At 39.0% G+C, this 16,336-nt stretch overlaps 1 protein-coding gene across 1 annotated transcript; it reads left to right on the forward strand.

Annotated features, from left to right (window-relative positions):
• Positions 1-963: 963 nt before the first annotated feature.
• Positions 964-8,150, forward strand: LOC113036618 (extracellular calcium-sensing receptor-like). The gene is made up of 8 exons (XM_026193032.1): positions 964-1,064; positions 1,536-1,830; positions 1,929-2,218; positions 2,330-2,625; positions 6,041-6,246; positions 6,389-6,610; positions 7,031-7,154; positions 7,246-8,150. The coding sequence occupies exons 1-8, from the start codon at positions 1,006-1,008 to the stop codon at positions 8,148-8,150; spliced, it is 2,397 nt and encodes a 798-aa protein (XP_026048817.1). The 5' UTR covers positions 964-1,005.
• The last annotated feature ends 8,186 nt before the right edge of the window (positions 8,151-16,336 follow it).

Here is a 16,336-nt window from a genome sequence, read left to right on the forward strand (position 1 = left end):
TGCTCATCTGACATATGATATATTTAAATGAAATTGCTGATCCAAACAACCAATGATTTATGAAGGAAAATCATGAAAATTATCAACGGTGCCCAAATATTTGCATACCACTGTATTTAACATTAAGATCTTTATGTGCTACTGAACTCATGATAATAAGGTAATATAAGTTCACATTTTAGGATACTATTTTTATACTATTATGACTTTTGTGCTCTAAATTTTAATTCCTTTGTATTACTACAGATAGTAGTTACAGAGAAAAGTCAATGTTAGAAGTAGTAATGGTTATGCAGTACAGTCATAATAAATCCCGACAATTCCAGAATTTCTTGCCATTTACACTTTCCAAAAAATAGATTTAAATTTTTAATACTCTATGATATTTTTCTGTCAAAGGTATACCAACATAAGATCTTGTGTGATTATATATGTTTTTTTTGCAAAAACAGTTGGTGCAAAAGCAAAAATATACACTCTTTCTGCTGTATGAAATATTAGTTAAGGATTAAAAATCTTTTGATGTTCCAATCTAAATTAAATAAAGCTGTATTGGATCATTTTTCGTAGCCAATTATTGTGAGGGAAATCTTGGGCCCAATCAAAACCATACTGTGAAGACTTAGAATGTCAACACTATGCAAGGGTTAATCCATGACCACATATTCTCAAGAAGATGAGAAGATGACAAAACCCCTTTGTTTGAAGACCTATATAAACCAATGGAAACAATGTGTGCCCATATACAGACAATTTTAGATGGAAATGGAGATTGCAGCTCTTGTAATTGGTTTGGTATTGCCTGTTTGTTTGTTTCACCTCAACTCAGCTGTTGCCTTTGCAGTGTGTCTAGATGGTATGAGACAAATGACTAGGCATATAGGAGCTCAAGCTGGTACGACGGCATCCTCTCTGAACTGCAAGCTGCAGGGAAGCACTCGTCTACCTGTATTTTCAAAGGATGGGGACTTTGTTATTGGTGGTGATTTTTCCCTTCACGTCTACATGAACACAGTTTACAGTGACTACACCAGCATGCCTGAGCCTGCAAAATGCAAAGGAAGGTTAGTGAGTAAGAAAGTCAGTAATGGGAAGAAGGTGTAAAAACATGTTGGACTGTATGAGGAGAGAAATGTTTTCATGTGTGTTATGATCAATGGAACTAGATTGATTCTGTGTAGTGTTAAAAAAAAAGTCATTTATTCTTTATAAAATAATTTGTTGTGTTTTAAAAAACAGAAATTATACAAAATGTTAAATAATAGTTTTATAAAGGAAATGATTTAAAGGAAATGATAAAGGAAATTCATTTAAATGTATTATATTTTAAAGGAAATGAAAAGACTTTAATTAGTAATCCATAATTTTCCACTAATTTCTTATGCTAATCTTTTGTGCTCAATTTAACTGGTCAGGCAACATTTTGATGAACATTTGATCAACAGATACAACCAGCAAATTATCCTGTTGTTGGTTCTATTTAATTTAAACTAAATCTACAGTCTATATTCTAACATTGACACAACTATTTTCAGCCTTTACACCAGTGAACTGCAATCATCACGTGCAATGGTTTTTGCCATAGAAGAGATTAACAACAGCACAGAGCTGCTGCCCGGAATCAGGCTCGGGTATCAGATCTATGACTCATGTGCATCAGTGCCTGTAGCAGTGCACATGGCATTTCAGATTCTAAATAGCTTCGACCCTGTGTTTTCCATGGATAACAATTGCTCACATTCCGGTATGGTGATGGCTGTTGTTGGTGGCTCGGGGTCTACGACATCCATCAGTTTGTCCCAAGTCATCAGGTCCTTTAACATTCCCCAAGTAAATGTTTTCAATTTCTGTCAATTTTTGTATTTAAAATATGTATGTGCATGATATTTGATTTTGCGGTGTGTGGTGTTTTATTTCATTTGGTTTAGGTTAGCCACTTTTCAACATGTGCATGCTTGTCTGACAAGCAGCAGTACCCCAATTTTTTCAGAACAATTCCCAGTGACCAGTTCCAAGCTGAAGCAATGGCCAAGCTGGTAAAACACTTTGGCTGGACTTGGATAGGTGCTGTTCGGTCAGATTCGGATTATGGAAATAATGGCATGGCTTCATTTCTAAAAGCAGCACAGAAAGAGGGGATCTGTGTGGAGTACTCTCTTTCTTTCCATCGAACATACCCACATAGCAGAATTCAGAGAGTAGCAGATGTTATCCGCAGGTGTCCTCATCGCAGATATTATTTCCGCAAATATTAGATTTACTGTCTTCAAAATTACATTTTTACAGTTACACTTTAAAATGCTTCTAATGCACAATATTGTCTGTCAAGGTCTACAGCCATGGTTGTTGTGGCACTTCTATCTTTAGGGGACATGAGGGCACTGTTGGAGGAGCTATCATATGAGCCTTCCCCTTCTCGCCAGTGGATTGGCAGTGAATCGTGGGTAACCAACTCAGAATTAATGAGGTTCAGTTTCTGTGCTGGGGCCATTGGATTTGGGATTCCAAAGTCTATAATCCCAGGCCTCAGAGACTTCCTGCTGAATCTGTCCCCCTCACAAGTGGCATCTTCTCAAATACTTACTGAGTTCTGGGAGGATGCATTTAACTGCACACTGACCAAAAGTAAGACATTTTTCTTGGTTTAAATTATCTTGTCAACTGCTGATGTTACAAAGTCTAATGCTGCTTCATGGGCTGAGGCAAAACGGCCTCTTTATTCTTTAGTAGATGAAACATCCTGTATGAGTGGCTCTTTCTGTTGCCCCAGTGGTGTTTGCTCCTACTGTAGTTCCTCCATATTAGCAGGCCTGTCTGTAAGGCATCTAAATTTGCTTTCTTTCCAGTGTCATAAAGCTGTTGAATTTTACTTGAAATAGTCTTTCGGCACAGCAGTTGGAAAATTGGGTCCCCTGACGATAACTGTAGTACATTTTCTAACCACCTGTCTTCTACCAATGATAGTGGTTTACAGTCAGAGCAATCAATTTTCGGAGAGAATTTATTACTTTGTCCAATGTTGAATTGCTAATTTTGGTCCTGAAGCCAGTCATTTCATCAAGTTTGGGCTGCCGACACCCTTTTGACTGCTAGAGTCAACAGCTCCCACAGTTTCTGTGCTCACTGCAACATGATTTGCATTTAGATGGTACCATAAGGTGTTTCGGTGGTATGCAAATTCCTATTTTCACAGTTTGCACAAAACCACAATTATCAAGCCTTCCATCGGTTGGGTAGTCTTTTGAAATTAAATTTGCCTCCAATCATTCCTAGCAATGCACTTTCTTCTTACTCTTTGTAGCTCTGATGTGTGCATCACTGTAATCGATATACCAGGAAATTGTGCATTGACAAAAGTTAGCTTTTGCCTGGAATGCAAAGTTCAATTAAATGCGTAATTTTTTAGTACGTTGTTTTTTTTCTAATTAATTAATCGCAATTAACGCGTTAAATTCCCACTCCTTGTTTTTATATAACCAATTCAAAGTACTTACAGAACAATCAGGTGTTCTGCATTAAATAAGATAACACAAATAATTTTTGCTACTCCAAAAAAATATTTTTGTCCACTCTAACATAAAGGAGAACATCACAAGCCTGATACCTGCAGGTCTGAAAGCAGGAGGTGTATCACCCCTCGTGTCTTCGACCTGGAGTTAGCGTTTCATTGCAATCTGCCCTTGGTGGCATTTTGGCTAGTGATGTGCGATACCACTGATTTTCCTTCCGATCCAATACCAAGTAATATTCAGGGTAGTATCGATGATACTGATCCGATACCGATACTTTGTACAAAAACTTATTTTATTCATTGTATCTCAAATTATAGCATCATAATGATTACAGGACATCAGATTCCTTGTTCTTATCACTTAATAATGCAGAGTTCATCATATAGAAATAAAAAAAAAAACTGAAGTTGTGCGCTATTTGAACACCTTGCCGACGTCTGTCTCGCCCTTGCAGCACCTGTCCCTGTCCTCCTCTTCAGTTCGCCTCAACATACGCTCGTCATATTCTGTGATATGATTTACTCTGAGGTGTTTGACAAGGTTAGTGGTGTTGCCACAACCATACATGCCAACCCTCCCGATTTTTCCGGGAGAATACCGAATTTCAGTGCCCCTCCCGAAAATCTCCCGGAGCCAACATTCTCCCAAATTTCTCCCGATTTTCCACCCGGACAACAAAATTGAAAAACCATATCGTAGAATGGCCAATTTCAATTTCCAACAATGCAGCTACTTAGTTTTAATATTAGTCCTATTTCTCTTTCTGGGTCTTCAAATATCTGAGCCGACTGACACATCGTCTTCAAACCCCTGCGGTCTTTCGCTACTCGTGTTAAACATGATATATAAGTCACATTGATAACTTAAAAATGTTATTGTTTGGCTTTTTCAGTGTTTTATTTGTTTGTGAGTAAATCGGTTTGGCTGAGATTAAAGTTATTAGATTAGATTAAATTAAATTTAACTTTATTAATCCCTCGGGAGGGTTCCTCCAGGGTTTTCACACAGCTAAATAAACGTCAAACAGAAAACTGATTAAACAAAGTGTGAGACGGTTGAGAGTTTATGTCAGTGCCCGGTTATATTTTAGATAGCAAGGAGCAGATGGCAGAGTTTCCCTCCACCGAGAGAGCTTGTGACGTACTACCCGGCTTTCTTTAGACCGTGAAGGCCAGGTCCTCAGGTGGAAGCAGCCTCTGAATTGACATATTTTATCCGATAAATAAACCCTGTAAAATTTATTTATCCCCCCCCAACAGCCCTTTTGAATGTCTCCCTAGTATGGCCACAACACCTCACTCTTGGAGCACTTTTTTGCCACATGTATCGCAAACCACGTCTCAGCTGTTTGTGGAGGTAAAATACGTCCGCACTTACAACTGCAACATTTAGCAGTTGCCTCATTGTTCTGACACACAAAATAAAACTATCGACTCTACGACACACTAACGACACATTCCAGACACACTAATCTCTTGCATCTCAAAGCTCCCTCTCTTTCTCTTTTGCTCTCTCATATCATCTTTTGATTGGTCAACATGACACATTTTTCCACCAATAGGAAAAACTGTGTTTTTTTTCTTTTCTTTCGTTTTTGATCGCAACAAGAGAAGAGAATGCTTTCGAGCCCTTTCCTTAGAAAACACTGCAGTAAACATAACAAAACTCTGTTTTTTTCGTGGCTTATCAACACAATTTAAAAACTGGTACATACTTTGAAATTCACACTGTTAAAACAAGAAATGGAGACTAAGGGTTGTCCAGGGTTGACATAACATCTTGTTGCTGTGTCATCTTAAACTGGTCATGTGTAGTTTGAGTTAACATCAGAGACCTCCATGATGATATAGAGCTTTTTGAATAAAGTAGTCATGGTAAACTACTTTATTCTTCCTCAGCCAATCAGCAGCACTTGTGTGACTTTGCCCCCCCTCCCCCAGCTCCCGGTAAGATGAAGACAGCTTCAATCATCTGTGTGCTGAAAAATAGCAACGCATTCACATCGCATTTCCTTGTTAGTAATGGCAATGTGATTGTACGATAGAAAATGCAATTAGCTAGATTACTGTTAGTGTTATGTCCTATATGTCTGTGAAGGTTCTCAGTCATCCAGGTCATCGTAGTCAAAGGAGCTTGCAAAGAAAAGCGTCTGGACTTCTTTAAGTTACTTGAAGACGTTTCACCTCTCATCCGAGAAGCTTCTTCAGTTCTAAGGTCAAATGGTGGAGAGTCCCAGATATAAACCTAGTGGGAGTATCCCCCCACAGATGGACAAAAGGACCCCCTGATGATCCTCTAATCTGATCTGGGGGTCCTTTTGTCCCTTTGTAACTTAAAGAAGTCCAGACATTATGTCCTATACTAATTATTCGTGGTAGGATTATTTTCCATTTTTTATTATATTTTATTTTATTTTTTATAAAATAAATATGTTTCATGGTACCAGCATAATTTGCAACATTTATAAAGAGAACACAGTTGAGATCTAGTTTAATGTTGACATCTGCTCTGTCTTTTTGTGATTTTAGATGCCACTGCAAAGAAGAAAGTATGTGATGGAAATGAAGACATACAGAATCTGCAAAACCAGTACACTGACACATCACAGCTCAGAGTTACTAACATGGTGTACAAGGCCGTGTATGCAGTAGCACATGCCATCCATAATGCAGTGTGCCAGGAAATAAATGGCACTGCAAAGTGTGACAAGTTAACCAAGTTAGAGTCCAAAGAGGTCAGAAGAAATAAATATGTTGATGTCAGTGTCTTTCATCAACTGCAATATGAATTGATATGCAATATTAATATTTGTTATTGAAATATTGCATCTTTTTTTTTTTTTTGCTTTCCACTCCCCTTATCCCTAATTTTATCAGATTTTAATTGAGCTGAAGAAAGCAAATTTCTCCCAAAATGGCTATGATGTGTCATTTGACGCTAATGGGGATCCTGTGGCTATTTATGAACTGGTTAACTGGCAGAAAAATGAAAACGGCGTGACTGAGATAGTGACTGTAGGGCTGTACGATGCATCACGGCACGTGGGCCAGGAATTCCAGATCGACAAAAACATTACCTGGATGGAGGGTAGCATGAAAGTAAGCAGTCAGAATTTGACAAACTTTAGTAATAATAATAATCGATTGCATTTATATAGCGGTTTTCGAGACCCTCAAAGCGCTTTTACATTTCCACTATTCATTCACTCACACATTTACACACTGGTGGAGGCAAGCTACAGTTGTAGCCACAGCTGCCCTGGGGCAGACTGACAGAAGCGACGCTGCCATATCGCGCCATCGGCCCCTCTGGCCATCACCGGTAGGCAACGGGTGAAGTGTCTTGCGCAAGAACACAACGACGAGACTGTCCGAGCTGGGGCTCAAACCGGCAACCTTCTGATTACAAGACGAACTGCCAACTCTTGAGCCACGATCGCACGATCGATTAGTAAACAACAACACACAGCTGCATAGTAAATATTTACATTTATTCTGCAACCTTTATGTCTTTCACAGGTGCCAGTGTCAGTGTGCACGGACAGTTGTCCTCCAGGAACTCGTAAAGTGTTGCAGAAAGGAAAACCCATCTGCTGCTATGACTGTACAGCATGTCCTGAGGGGGAGATCAGTAATAGTACAGGTAAAGAGAAATGATTACGATGCATTTAAAATGTTTCATTGTGTATATATAAAAATCAAGAAAAAATTGTATTTATTTGTTTTTTATCCAGATTCGACTGATTGTTTACCTTGTCAAAAGGAATTCTGGCCTAACAAAAAGAGAGACACTTGTATCCCTAAGCCTGTAGAGTATCTTTCCTTTCAAGACCTCCTAGGAATTATCCTGGCTACATTCTCAGTTGTGGGTGCCTGTCTGACCATCGTAACTGCGGCTGTATTCTTTTGTCATAGGAAAACTCCAATTGTCCGAGCCAACAACTCTGAGCTGAGCTTCCTGCTGCTCATCTCACTGACTCTGTGTTTCTTATGTTCATTAACTTTCATTGGAGCACCATCTGAGTGGTCCTGCATGCTGCGTCACACTGCATTTGGGATCACCTTTGTACTCTGTATCTCCTGTGTACTTGGGAAAACTATAGTGGTTTTAATGGCTTTTAAAGCTACAATTCCAGGTAGTAATGTCATGAAATGGTTTGGTCCTCCACAGCAAAGAATGACTGTTGTGTCTTTCACCTTTATTCAAGTTTTAATATGTACTGTTTGGTTGGTAGTGAACCCTCCCTTTCCAATAAAAAATCTAACCACGTACAAGGAGAAAATCATATTGGAATGTGCATTAGGCTCTGCTGCTGGCTTCTGGGCTGTGCTTGGATACTTAGGCATACTTGCTGCCTTTTGCTTTGTTTTAGCAGTCTTAGCCCGCAAATTACCTGATAATTTCAATGAAGCCAAGCTTATCACCTTCAGCATGCTAATATTTTGTACTGTCTGGATCACATTTATCCCAGCATATGTCAGCTCTCCTGGGAAATTCACTGTAGTTGTGGAGATTTTTGCAATTCTGGCCTCCAGCTTTGGGCTAATAATGTGTATATTTGCTCCCAAGTGTTTTATCATATTGTTCAAGCCTGAGAAGAACACTAAGAAATATTTAATCAACAAAAATCAGTTATAGTATAGAGCTTCTAGTACTTGCTAATGTTCATCAATTCCTGTTCTGACAAGTGAGTGGTGTGACACATGAGAATGTCAGGGATAAGGTGAGTTGGAAGCTGATGATCTACTGTGGAGACCCCTAAACAGCGTAGACAAAAGAAGAAGAACTAGGAATAATACTGTGGAAACCAAATTTAACAATCCCCAAGAGGCAATAACGTATGGTATGGTATGGTAAACAAAACATATTACCTTATTATCATGAGTTTAGTACCATATAATGATCTTAATGTTAAATATAAGTTCAGATTTTAGTATACTTTTTTCTATACTATTATGCTGATAATAATCCTGGTCCTTTGTTTGAACATGATGATGTGATTATTAAATATCTTTTTCAGTGATGCTGTGGCTTATTTCCCAGAAGCAATGTTTAGTTTCTATGTAAAAACCATAAATAAGGAAGGCATAATAAAGAAAACTACACATTTCTTTTTTATTTTGTAGTAATAACAGATTGATCAATGCCATGAGGTATAATGATTGTCTATATGCAGTAATATAAGGCGCTTGGAAAGAAAGTAACTAGACTTCTTTGAGTTTTTTGAAGGTGTTTCATCTCTCATCCAAGAAGCTTCTTCAGTCCTAAACCAGATGGTCCCAGATATTTAATTCCTAGTGGGAGTTGTCCCTTAACAACGTTGTTGATCCACTATTAATCATGTGACTTATGAACAAATCTTCTTTATTTTGGTACCAGTACTGGTTTTATTTTGCTGTATTTATCCGCGACACCTTAAAAATATTGTCGGACATAAACAAAAAAGGTTGAGGACCACTGCTCTAGAATACCTTGAGTAGGTTTCCTCAAAGTCCTCCAAGTGCTGGATGAACATATGGTTAAAATATAACTTGATCAACTAGTGATCGCGACTAGAAAAGTTTCATATCTCAAGAAGCTTCTCCAGTTCTAAACCAAATGGTGTAGTCCCGGGCATTAAATTCCTAGTGGGAGTTGTCCCTTAACAAGGTTGTTGATCCACTATTGATCATGTACCTCACCACATGCAGCAATGTGTGAAAAAGGCATGGGTCATTATGAGCAGATGTTTCAGGTGAAGTCATTGTGAGACCGTGCCTCGCCCTATTATGTGACCCACGTATGACCGAAGATGTGAACTGCATTGTTGGTACCTACAGTGCAGTTTTGAGATCTCTTTCCAGGTGCCTCAAACCCCATTCAGATCTTGCATCAGGTGATCTCAATGAGTCATGAACCTTCCGAAGATGGAACACAGTCTTCTGTCCCCCTTCTGTGCTTCATCACCCCCAAAATGACTCAAAGCACCCCCAACGATTTCTTACTTTTTTTTGACAATATTTGCTGTTTGTGTGACACACTACTAAAAATATAAAAAGCATACAGTACTTGTTTGAGACATAACATTTTAACAACAAGTTTAGATAACCCCCCTCCCAAAATGGTTTGTTCCAACTTGGCTCTCCTCTGCTCTGGCTCTAGCGCCGTTGCTGCCAGAGCGATGGTGGCTGAGACGCAGCGGACCGGAGGTGTAAGCGCCTGGCTTAAAACAGGACATATTAGCTGCATTTAACCTTCAGTTACTCTTTATATAGTTAGGTAGGAGTCAGACCATGTTTCTTTTTAGCCGAAAAACATTACACCAGGTAACCTGCTGTGTTGAAAACTTGTTTTCTGACAATGTTTGCTACCCTACAATCCGTCCTGCTGTGTAGTAAATTCGGCGACATTTGACCGTCCTGTTGCTCCTATTCAAATTCATACAGCCTATTTAAAATCTAAAACTTTAAATTGTCCGCAGCCTACTCTTGGTTACCACTGGCCTGTTTGTAATGAATACTAACTAGCTAACTGACTGAATGCCCATTAACCTTATAACTCCTGTTGTGTGTGTGCATGTGTGTGTGTGTGTGTGTGTGGTGTGTGTGTGTGTGTGTGTGTGTGTGTGTGTGTGTGTGTCTATCTTTTATTAGATGTTCATGTGGTTTGGTTATTTGCCTTTTGGTTGAAAGTAGACTGAGAGAGGACTTTTTGTTAGTGATCTTTAATAGAATTTTTTTCATATTAATGTAATTTTTCATCTAATTGAATCTATTTGTGTATGATTGTCAGTCCAAAGAGGGAGAGAGGAAAGAGAGGAACGTGAGGAGAAAGGGCAAGATCAGGAAGAACCAGGTAAGAAAACAGACAGGGAATAGTGACATGCAAAACAGAAACTGTTAAACTGACAAAGAGAAAAAAAACCTGATTTTACTCACACAATCTGGAGGTTGTGTCCTCCCTATATTAAAGCTGCTATACAGAATCTGCAAAACAAACTGGGTTGAAACATTTTTGACCCTCTTTAACAACATTCCAACATAACATTGTAATTGATTGGAGAGATTAAAATTAATGATGTGTTTTTATGTGGTTCAGCCACAACTCTACTAAAACCTCAGCCAGTTTTAGGTAGGCCAACTTTTGGACTGTCCAGTTGTCTGTATGACTGACGCAGTACGTAGATCACATTTGCACACTATCAGAAAATGCCAAACGGTGCCCTGGTGGAGTGTGGAGCTGTAAAGAGAAGCAGAGTGCTCTGTTTATATTCTAAAAATGTTTTAAGCTTGTTTTAACGATTCTGTACAGCAGCTTCAAATGTTTTCCAAAAGCACACATACACTTATCAGTGTTTCTCAAACTTTTTACAGTGTGTACCACCTGATAAAAATGTCAAGCTCTCCTAAGTACCACTATGAAAGCATGAAAGTCATAAATGTTACAACACAAAATTATTATTATTAAATTAGTGAAATTAGTATCTGCAATAAAGATTTTTTCATACATTGTATACATTCTACCACAGGCAAAGTTGCCTCCATTTTTATAGCTTTTATTAATATTTTGTAATAATTTATTCTGTTTTGGGAGTGTTTTTTTGTGCATCTGTATTATATTATACATACACATTAAAAGTGAATCTCTGTCCAAAAAGTGCACTCAGTTTACTTTTTACTCACTATGAGCATCATTCATTATTCTCCCCCGGTAATTAAGGTTAGGATATGTATTTTTTCTAATCCATTCTTCTTTTGCAGCATTTAAATAACCTTGATCAGATTTGATGGTTTTGTTACAGACTTTTCAAAAAGTGTTTTGCTTTTCTTTCACAAATGTGGGGATTAAATTGTGTTAAAATGTACAAAACAGTGATGTCATGTTTTGTGACGAGAACCCAGGCACAGAGAGACTTGATGAATTTAAGAATCTTATGATTTAATAAAGAAATTTGCAGACTTGCACAGAGATGGTAAAATTATGATGACTGATAACGGAGACGAAGACAACAGACGATGAGGACAGGGAGGAACAGGGTTTAAATGCACCAAAGTGACAGTCAGAGAGAACTCGGGACAACATTTAAGGATGCAGGGACTGACAGAGACAGGTTTATCTTGCCTGGCTGGGCAGCTCTTTGGACGCTCAGCACCCCCAAAGCTCTGATCCTATAATTGCGCCTGCATAGCGCATAGTCTAAGCTTTATGTTCCATAGTCTGGCCTCTTAGCCTTCACAGTTCATGGCTTTCACAGTTCATAGCCGTCACAGTTCATAGCCGTCACAGTTCATAGCTTACACTATTTCCTGCTCTGTAATTAAACTAAGCACTGTAAATAAAGCACTGTATTCACGCCAGCTTTGCCTCCCTCTGTGTCTGCACTCACCGCCTGGCCCTCTTGGCTGTAACACTTTCTCACCTGTCTTTCTGTCTCCTTTCACTTTTTAAAGGTTGCTATGTTAGAAAAAATGCTTTGCCCTGCCATGCTTGTTATTGATGTGGTAAATAAATAGTTTATGAAAATATCACTAAATCTGTCATTTATTATTTTAATATTCAGTAATGATCATGTCTCACCTCTAGTCTTCTCTGTCTTAATTTCAGGTTTCCACCATGTGTTGTAGATAGTTCAGGAGGTTAACAAAACCAAGCAGTCTTTGGGTTTTGGCTAAGTACTGTTTAGAATACCAGAATAGGGAGGATTGTGTAGGTTTAAGTTTATTAGTGTCATGAACCGAAGTTCCGTGCGCAAGCTGGACCCAGAAGCAGAACACACACACCAGGGTAGGAGGGAATAAAGAAAGCAAATTTATTATAACTAAAGGTGTCCCGTGAGGGTAGCCGAAAAAACAACGTATGGAACCAGAAGAAACCGAGGGACTGGGGAGGTGAACTGCGCACGGAACGCCGAGAGCGGGGCTGTGAGAAGCTGCAAAACAAAAAAGAGAAACAGATTACTGGGGTGCGGAATAAAGGCAGCATACGAGGGAAGGTGGAGTATACGTCTTACGGAGGTAGCCGGGCTGAGTGAACCAGAGGGGGGGGCTCCAAAAGGGTCGAGACGGCGAGGCTGATAGTGCTTCCGAATCTCAGGCAGACAGGTGGACAGGCAGGTGGCTCGCAAAAACGCCGAGTTGTGATCGCTGAGAGGCGACTACGGACTGGCGTGGAGCAGCAGGTAGGGCAGGATTAAATAGTCCACCTGGTGATCGCCTGGGATGGGATGCAGGTGTGGGGTTAGCAGCCACGCCCGTGGGCGTGGGCATCCCAACAGCACCCCGGACGCCGGGCCGCGGACCATGACAATTAGACTGATATATATATATCAACAAGACAGTGTACATCACTGTCACAACAGTGTTTGTTTTCATTCAAAGGATTTATGGTTTTTCCTATAATGGTGGGCTGGTCTCTAGTCAAAATGCCCAGGCCAATTTTTTTGTCCCAGTCCAGCCCTGTATGCATCTCATCTGCAGTCTGGAGTTACCTACATCTTCCTACTCGGAAGGCAGCATTTCCGAATTCCGAGTACAATTGAAAGCACCATGACTGCAGTTTCCGTATTGGACCTAAAAAGCGCATATGACGCTGTGACGTAGACTAAAATCATAGCGGCAGTCGACGATGGTCCAGGTGTGTGATTTCTCTCATGGAAATATGCACATAATTTTTTCCTTTCTGTTGCTAGGTGGCACAGTGCACTTGTGACAGGATAGTGCTAACATGTAAGCAAGCTAGAAGACTGGCATCCTTGCTGGGTATCCGGTTAGGGAAGCAACACATTAATAAGAGAATTCTGAGTAAAACCAATGTTACTTTCCCTAGTAACTAGCTACTTTGAAAGTAACGAGTACCTTGAAGTAACTGAGTTACTTTTGATAGAAGTAACTAGTAATGTAACTAAGTTACTAATTTAAAGTAACTTACCCAATGCTGTTTATTACTATTACTGAAGGCTACTTGCCACACCAATACCAACTAGATTTTTAAATCTTAGTATAAAATGAGTAACAGTAGGGTGGACATTAGGTAAAGCTGCACTTTTTGCAGCGATCTCATATAGAAAACTATTCCGTGCGTATAAAACGGGCTCGTAGCTAAAAACTAGCTCTACTTTGTTGTCTGGGTCAACTTTGCTAGCGAGAGACAGAGAGAGCAGTTGAAAGGCTGCTTCAACAAAACGTATTTTTTTTTTGGAGGAAAAATAGAACACAATGTCCAGTCGAGTCTTAATAGCTTACTTACAACTGGGCTCGTCAGGCACTCTTTGCCTGCAGTGGTAATTATTATATTTACATGCTTCCATCTCCCATTTATGGTTGGTGACAACTCGTACTTTTTGACTCTCCTTTTTCCCCCTCCCTCACGCTCACAGGCACATACTGTAACGGGTATGGCAGTCCATTCTCCCTGCAGCACGTAATCGTAATACACTGCCCATGAGGCTACATTCTTTAGCTACATTCTATACTCTGCCTATTGCCTTCATATTAAAAAACTTTTCAAACAATGATTTTAAAAAAAAAATATTCGCTTTATTATGCGGGTCGCAAGTAGGGGTGACATGGCCTGAGACTGCGATTGACACACAGGCATTAGAGCCTCTTAATGCGTGTTTTATTTGGGTTTCTACCGGTGTGGAATTACCAAAAATAGAGAGGGCATAGCCCAACATATGAAACAGAAAAAGACTGCAGTGTAATCCATTTATTTCAACAAAGTAATTGTATTCTGAATATCATCTTTTTAAACGGTAACTGTAACGGAATACAATTACTCATATTTTGTATTTTAAATACATAACACTGGTATGTATTCCGTTACTCTCAAACACTGTGTAAATGCAGAAAAAAACACATGCATGGCTAGTATTGAGGCATAAATAATTCATATTTCACTACAACATCGCATGGATTTTCTGAAAAATATAAAATAATTAAGGATTTCAAATTTTGTGAGCAGAGGTCTGTACTGCAAAGCAAATTCAACAGACCCAGGGCATTCTGTAGTTATCTGGTTTTACTTAATTACCCCAGAGTGTCCCCTCTACATTCACAGGAAAGGTAAGGTGATTGTAGCTTCTGACTAACAAGAAACATAAGTGTGCTGGAAGCAGAGTGACCAAACACTGGAGATAGCTACATATGATGAACAGTTATAATGTGGGAATGCTGGACTGCATCTGCCGGAGATGCAATAAGGAGAGATTGTGGTGGTTTTTAGCACCAGACAAAGGGGAATAATAATATATCAGAGGAAATGAAAAAAATATTATTCTTTTCTGTGTTTTGTAATGAAAAGTGTGTGACTCTAGGAAAACAGCTTAACAAACTTGAATTTAAAGCAGTGGTTCAACTTAAGAAATTAATGATTTGTTCAAGCAGTGTTATCCTCTCTCCTGTTGCACTTTGCTGTGATTGGGTGATCTAATGATGACTCATAAGAAACAATAAAATGACACAAGCACCAGATATATTAAAACACTTCACTGTGGTGTCATACACTATGCTAGAGGACCACTGGTTTAAGCACAAAGTTTTTATAAGTTTACTGTGGATAATGCATTCAACCCTTGTTGGTTATTTTCTTTGGGTGTTTTTTAATGTCTTCTTTAATACGATTTGTATTGTGTTCTTTGATGTTAACATTACTAAGTCACTAAGTGTGGAGGGAGGTGTTGTGGAAAAAGAAGAAGCTGCGATGACAGAGCCAATGCATGGTTTAAAGATCAGGGGAATGAGAAGTGTTGATTCTAGTTTATCTCAGTGTGTAAAACTGGGAGGCAGTGACCTCCCAGCCTTGCACTCTGATGGGGATGTTGTGATTGGAGGGTTTTTCCCTCTGCATTATGTTGTCACTGAGCCACAGCACAGCTACAACAGTAAACCTCAAATTACATCATGCAGCAGGTGAGTGTAGTATAGTGTTTTTTTTTCTTCTTCCTTGTAACACAAAGTCAAAAAAGCATAAGCTTTGACCATATTGCCATGTTTCTATAAGACTGTTTAAATGATATTATTTTATTAAATGAATAAATACGTTATGGAGTTTTTCTTATCTACAGCTTTTATCAAAGAGCCTTTCGCTGGATGATGACTATGGTGTTTGCAGTGGAGGAAATTAACCATAATTCAAGTCTGTTACCAGGTGTTAAACTAGGCTACCATATCATGGACTGCTGTGACCATATCCCCACCGGCCTGCAGGCTCTTTTTTCGTTATTCAGACACTCTAAAACTGTCGACAGTAAAGTTGAAAAATCAGAAGATACTGAATACAATGGTATCAACGGGGAAGGGTTAAAGACTGTAAAACTAACTACAAAAGAAATAATGACCTCATTGAAAAATAGAAATGAAATTTCAAATAGTGTTAAAAACACTGGATATTACCTAAATGAAAATACAAGAGAAGAAATAAAGACGAAAGAGTCTTCCACATGTCTGTATTATTCTCCGGTGCCTGCTGTGATTGGTCTTGCATCCTCTTCCCCTACAAGAGCTGTCGCTCACACACTTGGCCCTTTCAACATACCACTGGTAATATACTGTACAACTTTATTTAATAGTGTTGTGTATTTGATTTGTGTTTTAGCTCAATAATACAGAAAGAAATCACTTTCTCTCTAGGTGAGTTATTTTTCCACCTGTACCTGTCTTACTGATAAGCATTTGTACCCATCATTCTTAAGAACTGTGCCAAGTGATCTCTTTCAAGTTAGAGGTCTCGTAAAGCTTGTCACATTTTTAGGCTGGTTCTGGGTGGGCACAATAGGAACTACGGTGAGATAAAAACTTTTTTAAATGCTACAATGAGACATTTTTAGACAGCAATATGGTTTATAA

This window comes from Astatotilapia calliptera, chromosome 14, assembly GCF_900246225.1.
Source record: "Astatotilapia calliptera chromosome 14, fAstCal1.2, whole genome shotgun sequence".
NCBI classification, from domain to species: domain Eukaryota; kingdom Metazoa; phylum Chordata; class Actinopteri; order Cichliformes; family Cichlidae; genus Astatotilapia; species Astatotilapia calliptera.